At 37.7% G+C, this 17,502-nt stretch overlaps 1 protein-coding gene across 2 annotated transcripts in view; it reads right to left on the bottom strand.

The window, feature by feature from the left end:
* The window catches only part of GABRB3 (gamma-aminobutyric acid type A receptor subunit beta3), a 247,594-nt gene that overhangs the window by 10,856 nt on the left and 219,236 nt on the right, over positions 1–17,502 (bottom strand). For both annotated transcript variants that reach the window (XM_032624917.1, XM_032624916.1), the window contains exon 7: positions 5,241–5,393. In XM_032624917.1, the coding sequence (XP_032480808.1) occupies positions 5,241–5,393 (153 nt within the window). The remainder of the gene's footprint in view (positions 1–5,240; positions 5,394–17,502) is intronic.

Genomic DNA, 17,502 nt, shown 5'->3' with positions numbered 1-17,502 from the left:
ACATAGCAACTTCCCACCCCAGCTAAGAAAGAGGCTAATAAGCTGTGCAGCACATGTTGGCTGTGGGCAAGGGCTAATGATTTTACCCAAAGTATAGGATCTTACCATGCTCTGGGGCAAGTGGCCAGATCTCTGTTGGTATTTTTTTTGTTGTTAAATGTCATTATTTTGAATTCTTTAGATAGTATCAGGTGAATAATACCATTTTTCTCTAAGGGAGCTCAGTTTAGTCTCTAAAAACATGTAAGGACCATATTTTGTAATTCTCCCATAGCAGTGGGCATGTTCTTGGTGTATAAAGATTCCATATGGGATGATGTGAAGCCACAGAGAGCAGGGGACCCATTGGCTCATGACATGACCAGAGCTGCTGAGCTGAATGAAGCTACATGTGTGGGAATGAACTGCATCACTCACTTCTCAGTGGCACGGGCATTACTGCAGCTGACTTGCTCTCTTTGAGACAGTACTTTTGAAATATTAAGAAGTCTCAAAAAAGTAAGGCAGCTCCAAAGAGCCAACTCTTTTCTACCCATTTGACTGGTACCATGGAATGTGATTACTCATGTGTCTTCCAGGACCCAAAGGAGAGGGTCATTGCCACATGAGGACTTCTCTCAAGGAGACTTGCAAGGTGAGAGCTTCAGCCATGGTCCTTCAGCCGTAGTAATCCAGAAAACCAATGATGTCCCCTAGACCAGCAGGCAGTGCAAGCCCAAGAGGCTGACCACCCAGACACATGGTCCCACCAGACCACTTCTCTGACCCCACTGGACCCCCACTCAACTTTCCGGGGAAGGGGCTGGGTTTGTTAAGCATTTTAATCTGATGCCCTCTGGACTCCCATCCCATCCTTGGATGAGTGCCAGAGTGTAGGGCTCCCCTCACTAGTGACCACCTGGAGAAGAGGGAAGAGAGCCCAGGCTTCTATCCCACACATGCTGAGCTGCTGTTAGCAGGAGATGAGGGAAACGAGGAGCAGAGAACCTATTTTCATGTCTGACTGCAAACAAGAGCTGACGATGAATATATGGAAGTCAAAGATGTCAGGATATTTTAAGACTCACCTTTAACATAAAATTCAGGTGTACCTGGGGACTTTTAAGATTTGAAAATGGCAATGGGATAATTATAGTTTACAAAGAAGTGCAAAAACACCATGCAGATGCTACAAAATTAGCTGTTCTATTATTCAAAAATTTTGTAATGCTGTTGCCACAACTTATTTTTTTCTTTCCAAATGGACTTTGGAAAGTGCTCTGCTTTAGTCGTTGCTTTGGCTCTCCAGTTGATTATTCTGAGTGGATGTGTATAACATAGGCCTCAGCAGATGTCCCCAGAAAATGGGCTAAAGTAACACAAAACAGGGACGGCCAGCACATGTCAACGAGAACTCAGCCTGGCAAAGGCAAGGAAAATGGGCAAGGATGCTGGCTTCAGGCCCATCAGTGCCAGCTCAAGGAGTCCCTTCAGAGTAAGGTTTTGTGGTGAGTGTTCCCTGGCTTTCCAGCTTGGGATCACATGACCTCTTAGTTTGAAAGGCCATGCATTCTCTAATTCTTTGTATCATTTTCCTTCCTATCAAGATAACCGTGGATGCGGTGGTTCACGGCCTGGATAGTAGAACCACATGGTGCAGGCCAAAAGCCCTGCTCCACCACGTACCAGCAGCAGGACCTGAATGAACTTGATAGGTCCACAACTGTTGTCTAAATGTGTTGTGAAGTCTAAACACCACGGTGATGGGATAACAGTAACTGGCATTGTTAACACTCACAACAACAGATGTTATCATTATCAGCATCACAGAAAAATACGTTTTCTGGTAGCCTCCAGTTTCTTGGCAGGAGACCCAGATCCGGCAGGCTCTCTTTGAACTTCTAATCTCTAAAGGGGACCCCATCCAAAGGCAGAATGGGAGACTGAGTGGTGCCTTCTGTGTTCTTCATACATTTACCAAGCTGTTGTCTTGCTAACTATTAGCCTCAAATTATTTCTCATTTATATTAAGGAAATATTATTCTTGAAAAACTGCATTTATAAAGAAGGTTGTGAAATAAAAATATAATTTATATCATTTAATCAAAAGATATTTAATTTTTCTTCTTTGTGACCGAAATAATGTGACTTAAATTATTTTAGTGTAAATTTTCACTTTCAGAAGGACCAATACTATTATTCACTGATAAGTGGACTTCAGGATTTTTGAGGATGACCATGTAATTACAACTCCCAACTTTGTAGTCTGGCGGCTTCTAACACTAACAGTTCAACGGATGTGGGGGTCAGACCCTGGGCATAAGATCCTGAAGCACACAGAGCATCTGTGCAGCACAACTGTGTGAAGAACCAGCGTTTCCCTTCTCAGAGGAGACAACCCCTGACAATTCCAGGTCTAACAGTGCCCTGAGCTGGAGGGACATGCCAAGGAGGTCTTCACTGAGCACCCTTCTGTGCAGACCCACACCTCTCAGACCTCATTTAGAAGTGGGGAGAACTCACCACTGTGCAATCATTCAGGATGAAGGCAAACAGCACTCTAAACATTTCAAAGGGTGTAGTTCATGACAAGACACATGAAGTGAGCTGGGGGAGGAGGAGTTCTCCAATCAAAGCCCCCCAAACCATGGCCATATCCTCTCCAAGAGGCACTGAGCACATTAGCATCTTAAAGGTTCTGAGAGATTCCTTAATAAGAATGGTTAATAATAATTCTTGCTGAGCTTTTAAAAAAATCCATCATTTTTACAATGTAATAGACCAAAGAACCCTTCTGTGTATTATCTATTGACGCTGTAGAAATCACGTGTAGTGGTTAAGGGTCCTGAAGTCAGACAAACTGGATTAAAATCTTTCTTCTGACACTTAATATTATCTGACTTTGCACCAGTTATGTAGCTTCTCTGCACCTCACTCCCTTCTCTGTAAAATGGGAACGATAACCCTGCCTATCATGCTATGGATCTTCTGCACCATGGATCAGGTAACCACTTTCCAATGACCTTGCACAGAACTTAGAACCTGAGTATTTGGTAAGTTTCAGCCTTAATGATAGTTGTTGTTGTTGCTGTTATGTAGGGTTCATTACCCGATGATACACTTTTCCTTAACCAATTGGAGTTGCCGTGCTGTCACTTCCCAAGTCCTGCAGGCCCAGGCTCAGAGACCATGTCTTATGCAGAAGCTGGGAGACAAGGAGTGAGAGGACTGGGGTCCCACGCTGAGAGCGGGACCTACTGGACATCAATCTGGCCAGACACTGCAGCCTGGAGATCCCAGCTGCCTTCTCGACCTCCAGGCCTCAGGTCCACCCCAACACTGGCAAATGCCTTCAATTCTGCCTCCCAGACTTCTGATATCCATCAGAACCTGCACACCTCCAGCGGTAACGCCTTAGCCAGTCTGGACAGACCACTCCTCTGTCCCAGCAAAACATAAAGCATGTTCATGTTTTCATGAACATGAAAACATCCCAGAAGCATGATTGAGATTTATAGTAACAATACTGAGTTGACAAGAAAAAGTGGAGTCTACTTTCATACGCTGTAATGAGGCTATGTTGACTCTAATCCACTCCAGATAGATTATCTATTTAATATTGTTGGAAGACGATGTTTACAATTTAGGAGCTATAGAATTTGGATCATCCAGAAAATTGAGAAATTTGCATTTTCAGTACACCTCTCTTCTGATGATGCCAGATAATTCTGGTTCTTTGGTACTCATATTTCTCTAATTACCTCAAAAATAACAGATTCTCTGAGGCAGATTCCCTGGAAGCTCAGGAAGCTTCAGCTTCTGATCTTCTCTAATACAGGCCTCTTACAGGCTCGGGAGGGGTTCCGGAAATTCTGTATTTATGTATTTTATATTCTTTCCCTTAAAGAGAGCTCCTGAAGTTGTATAAGCTAGCAGCTCCACAAAATTTGGATCTGCCCTAGCAAATTCATTTTAGCTGTGAATTTTCCAGGTGAGAAGAGAAAATAGTTTAACAAAGGGCAATCTAGTAACATAACAAAAAAGGCAAAACCTACAGAAAGGACTGATGTTACAGGGTAACCTCTGCAGGTGGTAAAAAATCCTGAAGGTTTTTTCGAGAGATTTTTCCTTTACCAAGCCCATTAGAAATAGATTAACAGCACTTCTGATTTTTTGATACCTTATCCTGCTCAAAGTGTTTTTACATTCACCTAATACTTTAGAGATAACTACCTAAGTTTCTTAAGTCACTGTTAAATGTTATTTCATTAGAAAAAAATAAGTCACTGTTAAATGTTATTTCATGAGAAAAGAAATCTAATCTTGAATCAGTGAGAGTCACCTGTCTTTGCGTCTAAACCAGACGTCCACTTACACACATGTACACACATTCTCCTGGAAGCATGATGCTAAGCAACTTATATTCCTGGGAAGAGATGGTAAATAGAAAAAGTAAGAAAGAGGGACAACCAGATCCCTGAATTCTTATGCTTCTCTGCAGGCTACCAGCAGATGTGTTGTAATTCTTTCCCATCAATTTTGAAAGGTATTATTGATGACTTCACTCCCAGGAATTAAATTCAACCCTACCCAAAGAAGGGATAAACTGGACAATTGTTCTTCAGCTCTAAAAGCTCAGTACTTACCTAAAATGTATTTAAATAATTATTTTGTCCATGCAGTTTCATAATAATTAGTTCAGTAGAAAATAATTTTTCTGAAAATATAAGCCTTCCCTTAATAATTAAAAAATATTAGAAATCATACTGGAACGTATAATGTATATTGTACATCAGCTAATAATCCAGTTGTCAAGTGACCAATGGCCAGAAGAGATCACTAGAGTTCTTGGGAACCACTCAGAATTTAATATCACATTTTAATGCTCATTAATTTGTGTAATTCCAATCATATGGTATAACATTTGACTGTTTTTCTGACTTAAAAAAGAATGCACACAATTAATCAAGTCTTCTTTCTGGGCCATAGAATAATTTTGAATAGTTTTATTATGCAAATATTCGGCAAGCATATTTTCCCTTTCATAGGCATGAAAATTCACATTTGAGCCTTATAATTAAATTAACACATCAAGAGAATCATGCATGAAATTAGTGTTTCAAGATAAAAAGTGACTATATGGGCAAGACTGGTGTCATGATGTCAAAAAATTGTAGTTGAACTATAGTCTTTGAACTCCCTTAATATTGTAATGATATGGTGACTTTACATTTTAGGTATCATTTAAAAATAGCACATACCAAGGGCAACTCTAGCCGCAGATGCATCATAATTGATCCAGAAGGACACCCATGAGAGAATTGTAATTAGGATAGAGGGCATGTAGGTCTGGAGAATGAAGTATCCAATGTTTCTCTTCAACCGAAAGCTCAGTGAGAGCCGAGGGTAGGCACCTATGGTAAACAGACAGGAGTTACACTGGAGATCAGACACAGCAGACAAAGAGTTTGCTTTGACTTCCAGGGGTCAACAGCATACATTTGAAAATTCCAGAACGGAGGGGTGGTCCACAACCATGCAATCTGCCTCCGTGCACCTAATGGTACCCATCAAGAACTTGGGAGAGGAATGATTTTCAATCTATGTATGAGGTCATGACGAGGATACTCTTCTAAGGTTAAATACTCAGCTGAGAACTGTCCCTGAGAAAACTTTGGGGGAAGGCTTTAGCTTAGAACACAGAATAGTGTCAAATATCTCATTTAGTTTTCAACTAATGGTCCCCTTCTTCTCCATTGTAGATAGGGGAGATTTGGCTCAAGGCTTTACTGAGCAAAATGGTTTTTATCAGTCACCCCCTGTCAGTCCATCTAGAGCAACAGTGCACAGATGTTTGAGGCACAGACCCTGGAACACCTGGGATAGCTCAGGGACCCCCATCCGAGAGCTGGAGAGGCACAGAGGGCAGAAGTATACTCTGAGATGCTCTGCTCCAACCAGAGGAAAGGCATCAAGGAGAGCTGAGGAGAAGCACCCAGTATGCTTTCCTGTATCTGAATCCCAGTGCTAACCTCCTGATGTGCACATCCCACTTAGACAGCCTTGAACCCCACCACCACTGCCAGTGCAGAGAAAAAAGCCCACTGCTTATGCCACCTATAGCTATATATTTGCCTTTTCTGTTTGATTTTGTTTTTCTTGGAGCAAGGCAAGTGTGGCTTCCATTTCCTCCTGTCCATTTCAATAGCCCACTTTATCAGTTTCAAACTTCTCAGCTCTTAATTTTCTGGACTCAATTGAGGTCGCTGTAAGGTCAACCTTCTCTAATCATCAACTTCCTTGCCTCCTCCCCTCCTGCCTTCACTCATGGGTGGTGCTCTGTTCCTGAAATTCTTCCACCCAAAGCTTCAGGAGGCCTCACTTTTCTTGTCTTCCTCCTACTCCAAGCCTGACAGGCTCCTGTTCTCCTCCTGCCTCAAAGTATATGCATTTTCCTGACTTTACTCCACATCCCTTTCTGGTTTTATCCCTATATTCTATACCTTTTCCAGTCTGATTCATTCGTATGACTGTTTGTTCTACGTAGTAGATGAAAGACTTTAACCTCTAGGCTCTTACTTTAGCATCAACCACATTTTCAGCCAAATTATATAAAGGAGAAAAGAAATCGCCTAATGGACCCAGCATTTAAAAGCTGACAATCTGGAAATTTCCTCCAATCTTTTATGTGCCTGTGTGTGTATAGTTTCTTTTATATAACTCTGATCAAATGCATATATTGTATTGTCACCATAGCATAAACACTTTCATCCTTATTACAAATTACTTATAAATACAATTTTAAAGTTCTCCTAATTTTCCATCAAATACATACACATGCATTCTATAGTTTATAAATACATTTTCCTGACTGCAATAAATTTAGGGTACTTCCATTTTTACAAAACGTAAGTAATATTCTTAGGGATACCTTTGAGCAGAGTCCTTTCATTATGTTTAAACTTACTGCCTTAGGATGAATGTGCCAAAAGAGGAATTGCTAAGCCAAGGTTGAAGGCTTTTGACACATATTCCCAAATTACTTTGCAAAAGAACCACACAAGCATACATGCCACTATGAGTACTTTATAGAAGTGCCTATCTCATTTTGTAAACATAACAATATTGCATAATATTTCTTTTCTTTTTTTTTTGTGGTACGCGGGCCTCTCACTGTTGTGGTCTTTCCCGTTGCGGAGCACAGGATCCGTACATGCAGGCTCAGTGGCCATGGCTTACGGGCTTAGCCGCTCCGCGGCATGTGGGATCTTCCCGGGCCGGGGCGTGAACCCGTGTCCCCTGCATCAGCAGGCGGACTCTCAACCACTGTGCTACCAGGGAAGCCCCATAATATTTCTTAAAAATAACTTTTGTTAATTTCCTTGGGAAAATTTGTCCTTTCAATCACTTTCTTTAATTGATCACTTCCTAAATGTTTGTTTTACCCCTGATTTTCACTTTATAAATAATCTAATTACACTATTCATTCATCTTTCCATTTTTTGTTCCTCTTACTGTTTTTACCTATTCATTAAAGTTCTTTTAATACTAATACTTGCTTGTATCTTCTGCAAGCATTTTCCCAGTTATTTGTTTAAAAACCTGAATAGGGTAAAGTGGGGGACATATAAAAACAAGTTTTTTATGTAGTTGAGTCTATCCATTTTATTTTTTTCCCTGTGATTTTTAAAACCTGTTTTTAGGTTTAGATAAGTTCACAATAGAGAGCTAACCACAAACTTATTTTGAGGTTTGGCAATTTGATATGAAGTGAACATGCATGTTGTTGGTTTTTGTTCCACAAACAACTAACCAAGTTTTCCAACACCTCTATGAAATAAAGCTTCTGCTGACATAGATTTGATACACTCTGTTGTTTTATAGTACATTCCATGTCTATGGACATGGACATGGACATGGACATGTCCATAGACATGATGTGCCCATGAACCAAGTCAGAGCCCTACCTGGGCTTTAACACCTCTGGGTCCCCGGACCCATATGTTTCACAAGCACAGTCATCCCGTGTTCAACAACTTCTAAGGCTTCACATAAAGGTTAAAACAGTCATCTGGGAATTTTAGCTTCCCCAAAATGTTTTCCCAATTTAACATTAGTTTTATTTTCCACCATGTCTCTGCATTAAACATAATATTTTCTAGCCAAGAAGTATCATCATTGCCTCAAAATAATTGTTCATATTTCTTGCCTCTGCTGATTGACACCCACTGTTCTCCCTTTAAGAAATGTCTTCTTATAACCATACTTCAAGGCCTTGGTCAAATGCCACATCTTCCATAAATCCTTTCTTTCTCTTCCCTCCAAGTGTAAGTAATTACCCTCTTATTTTCTTTCCTCTTTAAAGTTATAATTATTAATATTTACCAAGGTAAGATCTTCCTTAGTAAGCTGTACATACCCCTAGGCAGAGTTTGTGAGGTACTGTATTTTTCACATACTGTCATGCCTAGCTAAACGTCTAAACCATCTCTGTCTATTAATAAATGCATCTGTGTACTGAGAAAAAGAAAACAGGCATGTTTGGTTTATTTATGTGACTCTTTAGCAAGTTTAATACTCAAAACAGTCAGTAACTCTATTAAATATTAGTTTGAAATCCCATAGCAACTTCAACATTTTTTAAAATAAATTTATTTTATTTATTTATCTATTTATTTTGGCTGTGTTGGGTCTTTGTTCCTGTGCACGGGCTTTCTCTAGTTGCGGTGAGTGGGGGCTACTCTTTGCTGCAGTGTGCGGGCTTCTCATTGCGGTGGCTTCTCTTGTTGTGAAGCACGGTCTCCAGGCACACGGGCTTCAGTAGCTGTGGCACATGGGCTCAGTAGTTGTGGCACACGGGCCCTAGAGCACAGGCTCAGTAGTTGTGGCGCATGGGCTTAGATGCTCCTTGGCATGTGGGATCTTCCCGGACCAGGGCTTGAACCCGTGTCCCCTGCATTGGCAGGCAGATTCTTAACCACTGCACCACCAGGGAAGCCCACAACTTCAACATTTTTACTGAAGTAACTTCAAAATCAGATCTTAGTTTGCAGTTTCTTGGCAATCTTATGCCTTTACTTGTCATTTGCTATTCTATGCTCCAAATATTTGTCACTATATCCACTCTACTTGGAATTGTTTGATTCCATCAGGATAGACTGGCTCATGTTGTAGTAGCAAAAGACCCCTCAAATCTCAGTAGCTTTACAACAAAGATTTCTTTTTCTTTCTTGTGCTCCATAGCCACTTAGCTTCCTCTATCTGGAAGACAGCTGGACACTGTGGAAGAGGTGCCACACATACTTCCCGTCACATTTCATTGTCCAGAGCAAGTCTCACTGTTAATCTTTATGTCCCTGGAGTAGGACAGTTCAGTCCTCTCCCAGGGAAGTGCAACAAATATTTTTTGAATGATAATGCAATCTACCATATTCCCCAACTTTCCATTTTCTGAGTCAACTTTCTTAACTTTTTCCAAAATGCATCTTCTTTAGGGAAACTGTTCCCTACAAGGCAAATATTGATACTTATGCAATGAAGTACAACTGATACTCTTTTGAGAATACTTGCCCCAGGCAACATGGGGACCAATGATACAATTGCATAGTGAAACACTTGGAAGGTCATTAGTGACCCTGAGAAAGGGAATATTACTCAGATTTCAAAACTATGTATTCACCAAGGTACTCATTAACACAGAACATAGAATTAAGAAAGTATACTATTTTCTTATGTATTCTTTTAGTTAAATACATTCTATTTCTTAAATGTGAAATATACCTTCAAATCAACAAAATTTTTAGGCATTCACCATGTGCCGCCCCCCCAATCCCAATCTCCTAATCCCACAGGTGGGAATGTTAATGGAGGAAAAACAAAGATGAATAAGAGGATAGTCTATGCTCTCAACTAGCTTCTAATCTGTCAGAGAGACTCATACAGAACTGGCCTCTGTAAACCGCAGGTAAGGGCTACCCTGGATATTCTAGGGCACAAGTTTAAGAAAGGTTTCACGGTATCTAAACTGAGATACTACTGGTTGAATAAGAGTCTTTACAGGCAGAGAAGCAGAATAGCCTTCAAGGTAGAAGATCCACCAGGGCCAAATGAAGAAAAGCCTTTCAAGATACCATGAGACAGAGACCTCAGAATGTTAATAAACACAAGAATCTTCAGAGGTGTCAAGACCCATTCTTCTAGGCAAAGACTTTTGCCATTTGGTGTGCATCTTCAAGAACACATAGAGTCTTTGTGTAGCTCTGTTAGATAAAGTCCTGACACTGGTACAACCGATGTCCTGATGGATCCTATATCTATGGAGAAACTCCTCAAATGATCATAATAAGTGGCTTTAAAGTTCAGAAGTAGTGAGTCAGCTGCACCAAGACATAACCTTCAAAAGAGCAATAGAAGCTTACAAATTACAACAGAAAGGCCCAGAAGCCCTAAAGTCTGTGTGCCAATGCAGATGTGGTCAGGTCCACAAGTAGATGCTGAGTAAAAAGACAAAGGTACAGTCCCTAAATACAAGTTCATTGTTCTGGTTCGGGGCTTCCTTGGTAAAACTATCTATCGAAGATGCTGATCTCAACCCTTTCTCCCCAGATGCATTAAAAGTTGAGGCCAGAAACAAGGCTCTGGATCTCTCATCCAGCCTCAATTAATAGCACTTTCTAAGGCATTAATATTGTTGAAGAACTCATAAAAATGTGGATGCAGAGTATCATGTCACCTTTGCGGAGTGATAAGAGCCACTCAAATGTATCTATAAAGTAACAAGCTGATACTTTAGCAACTGTAGCAGAGCTGGCCTATGTACATATACCTGTCCCCCTCCAAGGCGGCCACCGTGGGGGCTCTGTCACAATGGCCTAGGAAGCTTTGTGAGCTTGGTGCTGTTCTTGGGGTCTTTATGACACTGTCTCATTTAATATCTACCTTTTTTACTTTAATTTAAAAGTTCAGAATGGTGTTCCTAACTTTCTCACCTGCATTGCTAGTCACCTTAACTAATATATGTTCAAAAATTCCATAAAGGAAAGGAGATATATGAAATAGGAAAGAGAGAAAGAGGAAAAATAAAACTTTTTCAAAGACTGTCTCAACCAGGCAATGATTCTCTTTCTGATCCTCCACAGTAAAGCCAGAATGTTCTATCCTATGACTCTGAAGCAAAGACCAGGGGCATCTGAGTGATCCAGTTTCAGGCTCAGGGTTTATTTGGGATATTCCTTTAGGAAGCTGGCTACCCTCTCAGACCCTTAGTTTCCTTGTGTGTAAAATTAGGGCAAGAATATCACACGTGAAAAAAGAAAAAATATACATCATACTCCATTGATTATAAACTATTATTCTGCAAAGGAAGCCATCAAGAAAATGAAAATACAGTCCACAGAAAGGGAGAAAATATTTGCAAATCATGTATCTGATGAAGAACTTATATCTAGAATATATAAAGAAGGTTTACAAAAAATACAAACAGCCCAATTTAAAAATGGGCAAAGGACTTGAATAGATATTTCTCCAAAGAAGAAATTTACAGTGTCTAGTAAGTACATAAAAGATGCTCAGCATCTTACTCATTAAGGGAATGCAAGTCAAAAACACAATGAGATGCCATTTCATACTATTAGGATGACTACAATAAAAAAGAGAGACAATAACACATGTTGGTAAGGATGTGGATAAATTAGAACCCTCATGATTGCTTATAGAACTTAAATGGTACAGCCACTTTAAAAAACAGTTTGGCAGTTCCTCAAAAGCTTAAACATAGTTATCATATGACCCAGCAGTTGTAATCCTAAGTACATATGTAATGCAAATGACAACTTATGTCCACAGAAAAACATGTGCATGAATGTTCATAGCAGCTTTATTCCTGATGATCAAAAGGTGGAAACAGCCCAACATTCATCAACTTTATGTATGGTTAAACAAAAAATGATATAGTCATACAATGGAATATTATTCAGCAAAAAAAAGGAATGAAGTATCAGTAAATGCCACAACAAGGATGAACCTTGAAAACATCATGCTGAGTGAAAGAAGCCAGACATATAAGACCATATATAGTGTATGATTACATTCACATGAAATGTACAGGATAGGCAAAACCATAGAAACAGAAATTAGATTAGTGGTTACCCAGGGTTAGGGTTGGCAGATTGGGGGAAATGGGAAGTGACTGCTAATGAGTACAGGGTTTCTGGGGTGATTAAAATATTTGGAAATTGATTGTGGTCATGATTACAAAACTCTGTAAATACACTAAAAACAATTGAATTATATACTTTAAATGCTTAAATTTTATGGTATGTAAATTACATTTTAATAACTCTGTCATAAGAAAAAGAATACCTACTATGTGTACTTTACTGGAAATTAAATGGCTTAATTCATTCATATCAAGTACCAAACATACTATCTGGCTGCAAATACACACTCAATAAAAGCAAGTTCCTTCTTCCTTTCCTTTCTCTCCTCTGTGGTGACTTCTGTGCTCAAGATTCTATAATCTAAGCATTTTTACCACTGAGCATATTTTAAAAATTGTGTGTAAGTCTTAAAAGCAATTCCAAAAGATGAAGATAGATGAGAGTTAGTTTTGCAAAGGAGATGTGGGACAATGAATTTCTGAGGAAATCTGGCTTCTGTAGTGAGACATTTTTCATAGGTCAGGAGCCCTTAAAGGAAAATGATTTCATAGCAATAAGATGAGATAGTTAAGCTCTCCTTTGGCACTGAGAGAGTAAGTTTGCTCTAGTTCTGCCATTTTGCACTGAGAGATTAGTAGTATTTGGCTAGTAAGCACAGGTGACTTGTCTCTAAGTATCCTTCTAAAAACAGTCGATGGGGAAAAAAGAATGGGAATTTGTCTCTGGAATTTAAAAGACAATGAGATATAGATGATAATTCCTTCTTCTAACCTTTCATATAATATTGGCTCTAGACCAATAGTAGATGCTATTTAGAGACCCAATGAGTAATAATTTGATCACAGGGCTTTACTTTAGGAAAAAACTAAAGCACAGAGTTCACGAATGGACTCTAGAGAAAATTAAGTGAATGCTTTAAGGGTGTGACATGCAGACTTTTAAAAATTTTGTAATTTGTTTCATAATCATAATTGAAAAGCAAAATAGTATTTTGAAAGTTGATTTTTGAAGAATAGAAAATTCAGGTATCTTAACAGAAATGTATCATCATTTATTTTTAGATTCTTTTCTTTTTCTTTCTTCTAATCTTGACAGAAGTATTTTGAAATGAAGTCAGAATGTATCAGTCCAAATGTACCCCGGAAAAAAAGGAGAGAAATAAAAACATCACATAATTAAAGAGGCATATTAAGTAACTTGTTCCCCACGAATTTATCAAAAATCTCAGTCTTTTGGCTCAAAGAAAATGAAAAGGTTAGGAGTAAATTTCAGATTTGGCAAAAACCATATATACCAAAGTTTGTGGGTCAGCAGAAGTACATTCAAGACAAGTACAAAAGCTGAAGTCCCAATGAAGTGATCCCGTGTCCAGAGTGATATTTAAAGGGCTCTTTGATTGTTAGCTGGATATGCTTGTTGAAATAAATTTAACACAGTATTTCTTTTAACCTAATCCTCTTACTATCTGCCATTGAAGTGCTTTACTCATATTTTCACAGCTTTGTATTGCTGCAACCAAGGACCCAGATCTCCTGACTTTGAGCTTTACAGCACTTTCCTCAGTAGTACACTATTATGGATAAGTGTTTCCTCTCTATAATGTTATCAGAAAAATACAGAATTAAATAATTTATATTTACTGAACTGTGATTATAAAAAATGTATCCCAAATTTTCTTCTTTTTTACTCTCATGTAATTAATAGTCCAAGCTAAATAGGAATTAAATATTGAAACAACTGTAAATTTTTCTGAAAAAATAAAGAGGAATGAAAAATAAGCTATGGTGTTTGAGTATTGTGGAATAGGTAACCCTTCTATTGGAAACAACTGGGAAAAATGGACAAAACTTAAATACATCTCCTTAGAGGCACTGGAGCGATAACAAGCCAGTAAGAATCTGGGCTAAGGTTTGGGAGGAAAAGTAAACTGGGAGAGGTGAGCTCCACATTTCAGATAGCTATAGTTTCTATAACAGAAAGATGAGAAGCTAAGTAGAACATCTGACAGACTCATGGAACAAAGGGAGCAAAAACTGGAGATAGACACCATCAAATAGGGATTCCAAAGAGCTCTGTCCAAGATGTAAAGATAAATCACAAGGATTCAAGCATGCACAAGGAATGAATCTGAACTCAGCATTACCCAAATCCCAGAAAGTAAATGAAGCTTGTTCTGGATTGCTAATGCCTCTAGATGCCTGATAGAGGCAAGCATAAATTCTCTCTGAAGAAAGAAAACATCATCATAGATTTTGAATTACATCTATAATTTTCCCATGTACAATACTAGCAGATTAGACACAGATGAAGAAAGAACTGTTGAACTGAAAGATAAACCAGAAGAAAATTTCCAGAGTGAAGCATGAAGAGAAAATAAAAAATTCAGAAAGCAAGGTGAAGATATAGTGACAAGATAGAAGATATAGTAACAAGATCCAATGTTGGAATTGTCAGAATTGAAATTGTAACCCTTGAAGGAGAAAAGCAGAGAGAAAATGGAGGAAAAGCAATGGTGGCTAACAGAGCTCTAAAACTGCTGAAAGACCTCAAGCCAAAGATTCAAGAAGATCTACAAACTCCAAGAAGAATAATTAGAGAGAAAATTATATCTTGGTACATCGTAAGTGCCAGTGAAATCAAAACAAAGAGAAAAATTATAAAAGGATCTGGAGGGGGAGGAAAAACAGATTAATTTGAAAGTAGCACCAATTAGACCAACAGCTGTCTTCTCAATGGAAACAATGGACACCAGGGAAAATGAAGTCATATCTTCAAATGGAAAAAGAAAAAATGCCAGCCTATCTTTCTGTAACCAGCAAATTTATCCTATAAGAATAAATATGATATAAAGTCATACACAGGTTGTTGTTTTTTTTTTTAAAAAAAACCCTATAAGAAATTTGACCAGGAGGCTCATACTAAAGAAAATATTTAAAAAATATTCTTCTTTAGGCAGAAGGAAACATTCACAGATAGACTTGGTGGTAAAGGAAAGAATGAATAACAAAGAAGAGAGGATTATTTATAATTACATCTAAGTGAAAATTTCCTGCATCTAATAACAATAATAATATGGTACAGGGTTTAAAATATATATAAAATTATAAGACATAATGACAATAGCATATATAAGTCAGAATGAGGAAATATGGAATCCAAATGTACAAAGGCCCCTCCAGTGCTCAGGAATAGGTAAAAATACCATCTCAGATAAATTAATAGAGGTAATAAAACTTTAGCAAGGTTGTTCAATACAAAATCATTGTGTTCTTATATACCAGCAACAAATAAGAAATTATGTTAAGAAAATTTTACCATCTATAATATCAGAAAATATCAAACATATAGAAAAGTTTAACAAAGATGTACAAGTTTTCTACACAGAAAACTCTAAATGTTATTGAGACAAATTAAAGAAGACCAAAATGAGAGATAAAATATATACAGATTGAAAGAATTATAACAAGGTCACTTTTCACTAAATTAACTAATACATTCCCAATAAAAAGCCAAACCATTTTTTAAATGAAAATTAATGATCTGATTATAAAAGTTTTATGGAAATGTAAAGGGCCAAAAATAATCATCAATAGTAAATAAAAAGAAAGGGAAGGAAGGATCTGCTCTACTTAAAAGCTACAGCAATCCACACAGTGAGGGAAGTGTACAAAGATGGATAAATAAACCCATGGCACAGAATACAAAGTCAAAAACAGATCGATGCACGTACAAACAATTTACGACAAAGGTGTTGCTGCAAGCGCAATGATGCTGTGGAAGATAATGAAACTTTCACACCTTTCACCAAAAAATGAATTCCAGGTGGACTGTAGGTCTCAGTGTAAAAAGTACATTTTTGTAACACATTATACCTGTATAAGTTTGCATCCAGAATTTATAAATAACTCCAATAAATTATTGACAGGAAATTCACACAAAAAGACTTGCATAGGTAATTCACAAAAGAGGATCTCCAAAGAGCCATTAGGGAAAGGTGCTCAGTCCCACTAGCACTCAGAGGAATGGAAGTTAAAACCACAAGACATCACCCAACATCCGACAGGTGACTTCCATGTGAAATATTAGCAAGGTCGTTGTGGGGTGAAAGGAACACTCAGGCATTACTGCTATGAATGTAAGTTAGTAAAACCACTTTGGAAAACAGGTTGGCATAATCATTAAGCTTGAACATTCACAGTTACACTTTTAAGCATATTCTCAACATTTATGTGAGCATTTATTCACAAGAAAACAAGTACAAGAATGTTCACAGTGGCATTACTCATAAATCTCCACCTGCAGTAGACTGGAAAAATAAATTGTGGTGTATTTACACAGTAGTATAGCAAGGAAAATAAATGAACCATAGCGATACTGATGGATTTCACAAACATAATGTTCAATTAAAGAAGGTAGTCACAAAATAAGTTAAACTCTACTATCCCATTCAATAAAGTTCAAAAATACAAAATTAACTATACTGTAACAAGATAGTGGTTTCCTTTGAGAAGGAGGGATGTAAAGAAATTAGGAGGGGTCATAGTGTATATCTTGGGAGTGCCCACAGCATTCTACTTTTTGACCTGATTTTCCTTTTTTACACGATTTTCATTTTCTGATAATTCACTTAGTACTATATTTATATTTTAAATATTTTTCTGTATGTACACATACAGAAAAGTTATAAAGATTATCCTTAAAGTCATAAAAATCTATAAGTCTTTGTATTAAAAATAAAGCATGAGAAAAATTCTAAACCTTCCTAGGAGTGTCTTGCTTTAATTAATTACATTCTTTTAGAAGGTCCACCAACTTCTGTTTGACAATTTACGTAAAATTCTCACATATTTCTTAATGAATTGAGATCTGTTTGCTTTAAGGTCATTCAACTTGATATTTCTGGCACATCCCAAGTACTTCAGCAACACATGTATATTTATTATGTTTAACTAAGTAGAAATTAGATAAAAGAATGAAAATATTTCCTTTATTGAGATTCTGCTTGAGTCACTGGCTTAATTTCAGTAAGCAGAAAATAATGATATAATACTTGCTTTGCTAAGTTTTTTTGAAAGACGTTTTCAAACCCCAACATTTAAATAATTATGGCTTGCCTATCTAGAACAGGTTTAAAAGCTAAGTTCAGTAAAAATTTCTTACACAATTCCCAAAGCTTGTATAGAAGGACAATATCTTTTCAGGTTTTAATCAAAAGATTTCAAAGACTAATCTCAACTTGCACTTATTTTTAAAAATACATTTTCAGTATTTTCTGAAATTCAACCATAAACCACTAATGAGTCATAGAGAACTAGATCACACTTTAAAGTAGAAATCTGTGAACTGCAGTAAAAACATACTTTAT

This window comes from Phocoena sinus, chromosome 2, assembly GCF_008692025.1.
Source record: "Phocoena sinus isolate mPhoSin1 chromosome 2, mPhoSin1.pri, whole genome shotgun sequence".
Taxonomy (NCBI): domain Eukaryota; kingdom Metazoa; phylum Chordata; class Mammalia; order Artiodactyla; family Phocoenidae; genus Phocoena; species Phocoena sinus.
Note: the sequence above shows the minus strand (reverse complement) of the source record. Positions and strands in the feature narration are given on the sequence as shown.